The 11116-nt window shown below is 45.7% G+C and overlaps 1 protein-coding gene across 1 annotated transcript; it reads left to right on the top strand.

Moving 5' to 3' along the window:
* Window positions 1-9806: 9806 nt before the first annotated feature.
* LOC104069477 (toll-like receptor 2 type-1) lies at window positions 9807-11109 on the top strand (the record flags this gene model as incomplete). Its single annotated transcript, XM_009585751.1, has 1 exon — window positions 9807-11109. A coding segment is annotated over exon 1 (1303 nt), but the record flags the coding sequence as incomplete, so codon positions are not given.
* Between the last annotated feature and the right edge of the window lie 7 nt (window positions 11110-11116).

The raw sequence follows: 11116 nt of genomic DNA, 5'->3' as shown, positions 1-11116 counted from the left end.
TGGAGTAATGGGACATTGCTAAGAGAGGACTGTTCCCTCTCAAGTCCATGCCATTGCTGCCCGGCCTGTGCTCCCTTTCTTCAAACGGACACCATGACCTGGCAGAAACTGCTGGGTTGAAACAAAACCTGAAGAAATAAAAGCAAAGCAAAGCATTTCCCATCAAAGCTGTTGACTAAACGCGCCGCTCTGGGAGAGCGTGGTTGGCTGCAGCAGGGCTTGCCGCAGGCGTCTCCAGACCGTCCTGGACATACCTGCGTTGCCAAGGCACAGCCATGCCTTATGTACCATGTCCAGGTAACTTTGTCTGGATGTTAGAGAGGAATTCAACTCAAAGTTTGTAAATGTGGGTATTTCACAGCTGTAGAAAGCACCTTGTTCTGGGGGTTGATCCTTTAGTGTGGGGTGTTTTTTTCTGTAGATATTGCGATAAAGACAAGAAGTCATATTGCAGTACAGGCACAAGAGTTACACGGTCCGTTCTGAATCTATCATTACTAAGCTGGTACTGCGACACTCAAGAAAACTTACAGAAGAGCAAGAAATGCAATCTGAGGATAATTTAGGAGGAATGATTAAAATAGCTGAGTGTGTACTTGAAAATCAGCTTGGGATGTCTGTTTTCAATCATGTTGAAGTCTGGAAAGTCAGAGAATGGTCAGATATTGGAAATATCTAATTATTTGAAGATGTTTTGGTGGCTCTGTCAGACTCAACGCACACTTTTCAAATACTTATTGACATAATTTTATGATTAGGATTTTAATTTTTAGTAAAGATTAGCTTTTCATGGCTGTTTACAACTCTGCTGTATTCAAGCTTCTAAAAAGTTGGTTTAAAAAATTATACAAATGCAAAAGAACACACTAAAAATAATCCCTGCAAGAAACTCACAAAACATGTCATTTTTCCGGTGCAGAAAATCTTGGAAATAGCTCATTAGATTTTTCCTATTTTTTTAAAATATGGAGCTTTGATAGGAGATAAATCCCTCCCTCTGTACCTGCACTGAAGAAAGAGCTTCTGAGGTCTTGAATAACTGAAAATAAAGATTTGGAATGGACTGGTTTTCTCTTTCTGAAATGAACTGTCATGTCTGAAATATGTCATAGCATCAGGTACAGAGGGAGGCAGCAGTTGAACACAAATCCTGAACTACCTGTGCAAAATATCTCCTGGCATTGTCTTTTTTGGAACAAATACAAAAATCTTGATATTTTTATGGCATATGATAATGATCTGATTCATTTCCTGCTCAGATTCTTGCCCAACTGTTAAACACAATATTTTTTTTTCTTGTATAACAAGCAGTTAAATATGTATCTCTGCATCCCAGCACAGTGTTTTCCATCTCCATACAGGAAACAAACTCTAGCTGGTTCTGCAATGACTTGGTCCCATTCCCAGGAACGTTTCCCTTCCATTAAAAAAAAAAAAAAAGAAAAAGAAAAGAAAAAAAGAAAAAAAGAGGAAAAAGGAAAGCACTTTTTCAGTGTATTAGCACTAGATAGACCTAGGCATGAGACATGTGTCCATACGTTCCTCTCAATGAGGCAAGACAAGGTTTGCTGGACCTTTTCTGCACTGAAGCGCACCGACACGCATGTCCCTTTGCCCAGCCTCTCTCGAAGGAGCTTTTCCTCGGAGCTGAGCGAAGGTGTTTTTCCTCCTTGCGGGAAATTCCAGTGCCGGGATGTTAAACCCTAACTTCCTCACAACAGCCTGCCGGTGATGGCTTGCACCCAGTGGGCTGTGACAGGATATTTTCTCTCCTGGTGAGCTGAAATGAAGCAGAAGCCATCCAACAGCAAGCGTAAGAGATCCCATTCCTCTGTCTTCCCAACCCCCCGTAGTGCAGCTTGTGCCTTGTAGGGTACGCGAGGACCCCAATCTTCAGGTACCTACAGCAGCCCCGATGGCTGGGGACGCGCTGGGGGGACGGTGCCGTCTCAGCACGGGCAGGTTTGGTGCATCCTGGGAGGCCAGAGCCGAGGGTGGTTGTGGCTCTGTCCAGAAACCTGTAAAATCCTTGTTTTGAAATAGGCATGGCACCTCGTTTTCTTAAAAACTGGAAATATGTTTTATGCCTCCAAATACCTCTCTGGGCAGCCCATAACAGATGACCTCTGTCATGTAGTTTGGGATACAGCAAAGCAAACTGATTGACACAACAAGGGTGCGTTATATGTAGAGCAAAGAAAAAAAGTCCTTCAAAATACTAAGTGAGTGGTACTTTGGAAAGCTACACAGAGGTATTTCCTGAGGGTGTCTGAAAAACTGAAGAAGTAGCTTTGTATGTTGATAATGTTGAACCAATTAACAGTATAAAAATTGCAAAAAACATATTAAAAGAAAACATGATTTCTAGTTTATGTCCGGTTTAGGGGATGGATCCCCAGCAGCAGCAAGCTGGGAGCCTGTTTGCCCAGGTGATGAGAGGTACATTTGGGCTGACCTCCGAGGTCCCAGGACCGTGATGTTTGTGTTTCAGGTTCCCGAGTCCTACAGCCTGATTAGGCTCCCTGTGGAGTGCCTGTGGAGATCCAGGGTTATGAATGTGGGGAGTATAAGGGCTGGTACGACCAAGCGAGCCTGTAAGAAAAGCTGAGGTCAAGGCTGCTGTGAGCAACCTCTTTTATGGGTCTTGGGCACCTGCCTCCATGTGTGGTTCCCATCTCTGCATCTTCTCTGGGAGCTGGACCCCTTCCGCAGGGATGCAAGAAGCCCTGGGCGGCACTTGGAGGAAGTTATACTCAACCAGATCTATTTCCAGACAGACCTCTCCCCCGACGCGTGCCAAGGGAGTTCGTTAGTTGTCGGTATCGCTTTTGTATTTTGCCTTACTCCCTGCAGCATGCCAGGAAGCCCCGAGGCAGGCACGCTCGTACACGGGCGCCTTTGATCCCACCGCGTGTCCAGCATTTGTGTGCGGCTGAGCTACCCGTTGGCGCGCTTGACTGGTGTCCAGCCCCACGCAGGTCTGGGGAGCAAGCAGCGGTGGCTGGGGGGACCTGTCCTGCGTGAGTTGTCTCAGAGTTCTCTTTTTGGAGTAACAAATTTGTGCGGTGCTGATGACAGGGTTTTGTGTGTTTGTCATAGCGGTCTTCAGAACAGGATGCCAAAACTTGCTATAGTATTTACACAGTTGTATAGCTGTGTATTAATGGTAAATCCTAACATTCCTGTCAGAAACAAATTGTTTTCACCCCACCAGAAGTGCAAAGTAAGAAAGGAACTGCGTTGTCCAGCTTTGCCTCGCATGCAGGCTACTTTCTGTTGATGCAATTTCCTTGGGAGTCAAAACTCATCAGGACTATTTTGGCAGAAATGAGGTCTTTTCTCTTATTGAGTCACACGGATGCAACTGTTCTAGAAAAACAAAACTTTCCATATTATTAGAATAAGCTTTGGTGTCTTAGCCTACAAACTTCCCTGCTAGCTGCTCCTCTGTCAAGGCAGCAAATCAGCGTCATGTTATTCTGACTGAATGCTTTCAGAAAGGGTATGATAAAAAAAACCCCACAACCCTGCTTCCTTGGCAGAGGCAGTCCTGAAGGCTGGCTGTTGAATGAGTAACCACTTACATAGCATTATCACGCTCTGCCACAACAGCAGGGCGAGGATAGCCCAGAAGAAAAATAAAGGGAATCTGCTCCTTTGCATTTAAAATTTCAGTCTGAAGATCTAACCAGAGGATTGAGCAGCTGGCAGGGAAGGCCTGATATGGAACACGACAAAGTTAAAATCGTTTATTTTTCATTATAATGTTCCTTTTTGTTGTAGTTTGAAGACGAATACCCGAAGCCCTGCATGTCAGATTAAAGCACAGGCACCAGCAGTGCATGCCAAGGCCCTGCTTCCAGGACCATGAAAGGATGCCAAGCCGTTCTGCTTTCAATTACACAAGTATTATACCTCCTGCTTCAAAGACTGCAAGCACAGATTTGGCCGCTTTTCCTCGCCATCCATTTCCAGGGGGGGTTAGGAGAAGAGTGCCCCGGGCTCAGCCTGGCTGGCACCGTTGCAGCCGAGCTGACGCGCTGACATATCCTGGTTACCAGGGGTAAGTATCAGGAAGCAGTTCTGCGCTGCTTGCAAAGATTTGGAAAACGTTTCTGCTCATATCACGGGCTGGCCAATGGATTCGTGAGCTCCCTCCCTTTTCTACTGCTTCTGCCTTTTCTTCAAGGGAGGGGTAGGGGCAGGGTGTTGCCTGGGTTGGGCCCCTTCTGCACTGCTCACTTGTCTTTTCTCAGCAGAAAAGCAAACAGCAGCTCTGAGTGTGGATGCTGACATACAGGAGGAAAGAGAGGAAGGGAGGGGACAGGCTGCAGGATCCTCTCATGTGGGACTGTGGAGGGGAAGTGCTTTAAAGAGTGCGACATACCCAGATACTGCAGGAGATGGAAAAGTCGATACCTCTGGCTGGCAGAGGGGAGAGGGCTTCAGGGCTCTAGCAACTGGCATCTGATCCTCAGCCGCGTTCCCTGAGTAATACAACAACACAAATGCAGAAAGAGGAGGCAGTGGGGATAAAACGGTGAAATAATCCTTGTAACTCTGATGGCAGACTGACTGCGGACCAGTGTTGCCACTTCGTTCGCCGTTTTTGATCAACAAGTCCATCCCTGTGGGGTTCTGTCCCACATAAACATCTTTCTGTTTCTACATCTGTTTTGGTCAATACTCATCTAATACAGCCCCCCATTGCTGGTCGCAGCCCTTTCTAGCAGCAGCAGTTTACTAGTGGAAGAGGGTTGTGGCAGGAGCCTGTCCCTCTGCCAGCAGAGGCAATGCAGGGACCTGGCACTGAGCCGCGGGAGGCAGGGATGCTGAGCAGGCTGTAGCTGGGTGTAAAGGAAGAGCTGGCTGAGGGAAATGTGTGCTTCTTGTGCTGCTGTCAGATAAACAGGAACATTCAAAGCAAGAGAGCTTCAAAAATGATAACCGCAGCTCTTCTCAGCCCTGTCTATCTGCTGGCAAAGGCTTGTGTGGTGTCCCTACTTGGAACATTTGCAGTTACAAAAGCATAGGCTTGCTGCAGATCTGTGCCCTTCTGCTGGGAAAAAGTAATGTACTGGCACAGGTGGAGGCATGTGCCTTTTTTAAAAAACTATAAAAGAGGAAGGATAATCATAGCTTAAACTTGGAGGAGAAGAAAAAGCACCCACAAGGTGCAACTTTGTTCAATGCTAAACATGCAGTTACTCTGGAGAAAAAGCAGATGAATGGTATTCTCACCTTAAAAGACAGCAGCTTTCTCCTGCTTTAGACTCTTTGATTTCAAAAGAAGTTGTTTTGATTCCAGGCTGCAGCTCAATTTGGAAGCTGATGCTCTGGGAGGCAGGTGGCTGGTACCTTGCCTCTGTGTGTGGAGCAGCTTGTGGAGGGGATTTCTGGCCACCTTGAGCATCCTCGGACCTTCCTGACTCATGATAAAACCTGGTAAATTGACCTGGAATGAGAGAGAGAGAAGTTGTGCTGCTTGTAGGCTTTTTTCCCTACTGATGGAAACAAGCAGAAGGCCCATCCTGATTTCTTGTCGTGGTTTAACCCGGCAGGCAGCCAAACACCACACAGCCATTTGCTCACTCCCCTCTCCCCCCCCCCCGCCCCGCAGTGGGATGGGGAGAAAGTTGGAAGGGTAAGAGTGAGAAAAACTCGTGGGTTGAGATAAAGGCAGTTTAATAGAACAGAAAAGGAAGGGGAAATAATAACAATAACAATAATAATAATAATAATGATAGAATATACAAAAGGAGTGATGCACAATGTAGTTGGTCACCACCCACGCTGACTGATAACCAAGTAGCAATCGCTACTTCCTGGAACACGTCTACCATTCATATACTGAGCATGACATGGAATACCCTGTTGGCCAGCTGGGCCAGCTGTCCCAGCTATGCTCCCTCCCAACCTCTTGTGCACTTGGCAGAGCATGGAAGCTGAATGTCCTTGACTAGCAGGGTACTTAGCAACAACTGAAAACATCAGTGTGTTATCAACATTCTTCTCATACTAAATCCAAAACACAGTACTAGGAAGAAATTTAACTCTATCCCAGCCGAAACCAGGACAGATTTTTAAGCAGTTTGCTGAAATGAACTGCTTGGTTTGTGAACTGCGGCATGGGAAGATGGGCAGGGTCACACCAGTCTTCTCTTTCTGAGAGAAACCAGAAACCCAGCCCAGCTTAGAGGAGTGATGAGAGTGGGCTGAGCCTGGATGTTAGGAGAAAGTCGGTCCTTCTGAAAAAAATAGCTCGTGCCTACCTCAAGTCTCCACCAATGCATGGTGGTGAAGCTGTAACAGATAGATAGAAAAGCATGCCCATTTCGCATTCAGTGAAGTTCGTGGCCTCATATGTGGTCTTCCTTTCCAAAGCTCTTCACAAATTTGACTCTACTTAACTTTATCAAGGAGTTGCAATTTTGATGCTAAAAACATGTAGGAATGAGTCACATGAAACTCAGAATTAACATTTTTAAACATTTTGAAAACTGAAAGTCTTCCCTGTTGAAGAACAAGAACTATTCCAGCTGAGAGGTGCTAGAGGGAAGAGGTAGCTTTGGGGAAGTTGATGACATCCCTTCACTAAAAGACCATTTCCCTTCTCTGCTGTGTCCCACAGCTGTTCTGTCTGTATTTTAAAATGTTGTTATGCTTATCATCTATCCTCTGTAACAGACAGAAAATACAAGGGTATCTCAGTCTTTCAATTCCTTTTTTTGGAAAGCATCAAGTTCTTAACCTAATGTGCGATGCTAATTTCAACGCAGTGGGACTGAAGGTTGTTATGAGATGCGCTCGGGCTTCTGCCTGGGCTTTGCCACCCTTGAGCACACAGATGCTGCTGTGGGCCCTCTGACACGTGGCAGGTGGCAGGAATCAGTCTGTCTGTCTGCTCTCAGACAGGTACTTCTTGGCAAGCGGGCAGCACATCGTGACAATTTCTGCGCACAGAAGAAAAAATGGAAACTGCAGTAGAAAGGTTTGGTGTTTGAATTTAATGGGTTTCCCTTTCAGAGCTGGTAGGGAGACTCCCTACCCCTTTATGCATGCAGCATGCTTGAGCATTTGACCAACTGTGTGTTTCCATTCAGTCAGGCTAAAATAAATGTCGTCAAACCTCCCCTCTCAAAATTGCCTTGGATGTTTACAGAGGGATACTTTCTTTCAAACTTTCTTTTTCAGACAGAATATCATTCCCATTCTTCTGCATTTTCTATTTGTTAATATCATATGACTGCGGTGTCCTAGGAAATGAAATGATGCTGAGTGTTTCTCTAGTACTCTCTTTGACTAAACAATTTGACTCCAACAATTATGTCAGTATAATAGATATATATCAATCAATACCAAACTATAAGTATCGAAAGTAGAGATACAGGGAGGTCAATGCAGTTCTGCCTAGGAACTATTTCTGCACTTAATGCTGGAGGGAAGTGATTGTGAAAGACTGACTTGCGCAAAATGGTTGCATCAGCCTTTCCAGCGACGGGCGATGATTAGCAAAAGGAGAGAGATCTGCCACTGAATTCCAGCTTGAAAAGAAGAGAGTGCAAACACAATCTATGCTCATTTTTGTGTCCCCCGTCAGCAGCAGTGATAAAAGTGGTTGAAATGCGAGTTTGAAGGGCAGTGTCATGCGTGCCGGCCAATGCCAAACTCTTCAGAAGCCGTGGTTTCCTTAGGGGAGCTGCCACTAAAGAAAAGCTGTGCAAACTGGTGTGCTTCACTGGCTGAGTAGTTAGAAGACGTTGAGAAATTGTCAAAGTTTTGTTTGAGGAGCACAGGCTGAAATATTTTCTCACTCCAGGACCGTCATCGCATCAGACCTGCCAAAGGGTTTCCAGCTTTTGTTGTACTTGCACTTATGAGGTGACCACTTGGATCCCAGAGTACACGACAAGCACACGAGAAGACTGAAACACAGCATGCAGTACACAAGGTAAGTATTTACTCTCTGCTTATTCAGGGTTTGGGGGTACTGTTCGTCTGCAGTACTGGAACTGTTTACAGCAGCTTGTGAGCTTTAATAAGTGACTTATTTTCTGGTGTAGCCAATGGTGAAATGTTCTTTGGCACCCGTGGCAGGAAACACAGCCCTTCTGTAAATTAAAATCAGTATTGTTCTAATTACATCCACTGTTTATAGGGTGACGGTAACATCCAATTCCCATCTATTACCAGTGTTGATTTACAGAAAAGGGTGATAGACTTGTTTGGTTGCATATCAGCTTGTTCTGCCTTTCCAGTAACGAATGTAAATTGCTTACACAGTGTGTAAAAGGGTGTGCCAGGAGCCTACGCAGCTCTGCTTTTTAGAAGCCCTGAGGCTGGTGAGACTCCATGTGGGGGACCCCAAAATCTCTTCCAGAAAAGTTTGTCGTGTTGGAAGCCACAGCCCACTCAAAGGGCCAAGAAAGGGGACACTCTCTGTTCAGGCTTTTGCCTGCCGGGTAGCCATACTAGATGGGCAGGCTGACGCTGCAAAGGCTGTGAGCATTTAGAATCATAGAATCACAGTATCATTTAGGTTGAAAAAGTCCCTTAAGATCATAAAGTCCAACCATTAACCTAACACTGCCAAGTCCACCACTAAACCATGTCCTTAAGCGCCACGTCTACATGTCTTTTAAATACCTCCAAGGATGGTGACTGGGCAGACTGTTCCCATGCTTGACAACCCTTTCGGTGAAGAAATTCATCCTAATATCCAGTCTAAACCTTCCCTGGCGCAACTTGAGGCGGCCATTTCCTCTTGTCCTATCGCTAGTTACTTGGGAGAAGAGACCAACACCCACCTTGCTACAAGCTCCTTTCAGGTAGTTGTAGATCGTGATGAGGTCTCCCCTCAGCCTCCTCTTCTCCAGGCTAAACAACCTCAGTTCCCTCAGCCGCTCCTCATAAGACTTGTTCTCCAGACCCTTCACCAGCTTCATTGCCCTTCTCTGGACATGCTCCAGTACCTCAATGTCCTTCCTGAGGGGCCCAAAACTGAACACAGGATTCGAGGTGCGGCCTCACCAGGGCCGAGTACAGGGGCACGATCACCTCCCTCCTCCTGCTGGCCACACTATTTCTGATACAGGCCAGGATGGGGTTGGCCTTCTTGGCCACCTGGGCCCACTGCTAGCTCATATTCAGCCAGCTGTCGACCAACACCCCCAGATCCTTTTCCACCGGGCAGCTTTCCAGCCACTCTTCCCCAAGCCTTTGACATTGCATGGGGTTATTGTGATGCAAGTGCAGGACCTGGCACTTGGCCTTGTTGAACCTCATACAGTTGGCCTCAGCCCATCAATGCAGACTGTCCAGGTCCCTCTGCAGAGTCTTCCTACCCTCGAGCAGATCAACACTCCTGCCCAACTTGGTGTCTTCTGCAAACTTACTGAGGGTGCACTCGATCCCCTCATCCAGATCATTGATGATCTAACCATCATCCCCTGTTTAGGGTTGAAACGTCCAGCTGTAGATTTGTTGCTGAGAGGAGGTGTAATACGAGAGATGTAAGAGGCGAGAGCCATAGCCAATGTGCATATGAAAAGGCAGGATGTTGAGAACGGTCCTTTATGACTGTTGAGACATGATATGGCTGTAGTCCAGAGATGATTAGCACGCCATGTTTGCAAGGCTGAGCAGCTGAAGTAGGAGAGGAAGACTGTCGTCACAGGATAACTCTTAAAAGAAAAAACTTGAATCTGAACTTCCTAATAAAGTTGCACAGGTTTTCAATTTTTCCAGTTGCTGTTCAAAACTAAAAATCGACACTACCTTCTCTCCTTTCTGTTTCCTACAGCAAAATGTTCAACCAAACAAAACACAAACGAAGAACTACACACACCTGGCGAGTGTGGGCCATCTACATGGTCTTAGCTGCAAACCTCTCTGAAGAGCAAGCGCTGAAGCAGGCTTGTCCTTCATGCGATGCCACTCAGCTTTGCAACTGCTCTTCCATGGGCTTGGACTTCATTCCCTCCGGGCTCACAGGCAAAATCACGGTGTTAAACCTGGCCCACAACAAGATAAAGCACATCGGATCCCAGGACCTGCAGCAGGCTGTGAACCTGAGAGCCTTGCTGCTGCAGTCCAACGAAATCAGCTCAATAGACAAGGACTCATTTAGCTCCCTTGGGAAACTGGAGCTCTTGGACTTATCAAATAACAGCTTGGCTCACTTGTCCCCTGCGTGGTTTGGGCACCTTTTTTCGCTCCAGCACCTCCACCTTCAAGGGAACTTCTACAGAGACCTGGGGGAAAGCTCCCTCTTTTCTAACCTGAGGAACCTGAGCTCTCTCCACCTGGGCAACCTACGGTTCTCCACGATAAGGCAAGGGAACTTTGAGGGCATTGCGCTTCTCGACAAGTTGTGGATTGATGGTGGCAATCTCAGTCAGTACGAACCGGGAAGCTTGAAATCGATTAAGAAGATAAGTCATATGATCATAAACCTAAGAAGTATTAATGTATTCTCAGCAATTGTGAGGGACCTTCTGCACTCTGTCATTTGGTTAGAAGTGAGAGAAATCAAATTAGATATTGAAAAAAAAAGTTTGGTGCAGAACTCTACACTTCCTTCTAGGATACGAAAACTTACCTTTAAAGATGCTTCATTCACAGATCAATATATTAGCCGAATAGCATTATTACTGAAGGAAATCACATCTTTACAAGAGTTAGAGATAATTGATTGTGTGCTTGAGGGGAAAGGAGAATGGGATACTAAAGAAATTGCAAGCAGTGGGCAAAGTTTCATTGAAACAGTATCAGTAATAAACATGATGATTCAGAATTTTCATTTGTTTCTTGACCTGGAAGGTATGGAGTCACAAATAAACAAACTCAAAAGACTCACCATTGGAAGCTCTAAAGTTTTCATGGTACCATGCAAACTTGCAAAACATTTTTCATCACTTCTGTATCTGGACTTTCATCATAATTTGCTTGTAAATAATCGCTTAAATGAGACAATCTGTGAAGATGCTTGGCCTTCACTGCAAACTTTAAATCTAAGTCAAAACTCTTTAAAATCTCTGAAACAGACTGCAAATTCTGTAACTCGTCTACCCAAACTGATTAATCTTGACATTAGCCAAAATAATTTTGGTGAGAT

The sequence above is a fragment of the Fulmarus glacialis genome, unplaced genomic scaffold (assembly GCF_000690835.1).
Source record: "Fulmarus glacialis isolate BGI_N327 unplaced genomic scaffold, ASM69083v1 scaffold46829, whole genome shotgun sequence".
Lineage (NCBI taxonomy): Eukaryota > Metazoa > Chordata > Aves > Procellariiformes > Procellariidae > Fulmarus > Fulmarus glacialis.
Note: the sequence above shows the minus strand (reverse complement) of the source record. Positions and strands in the feature narration are given on the sequence as shown.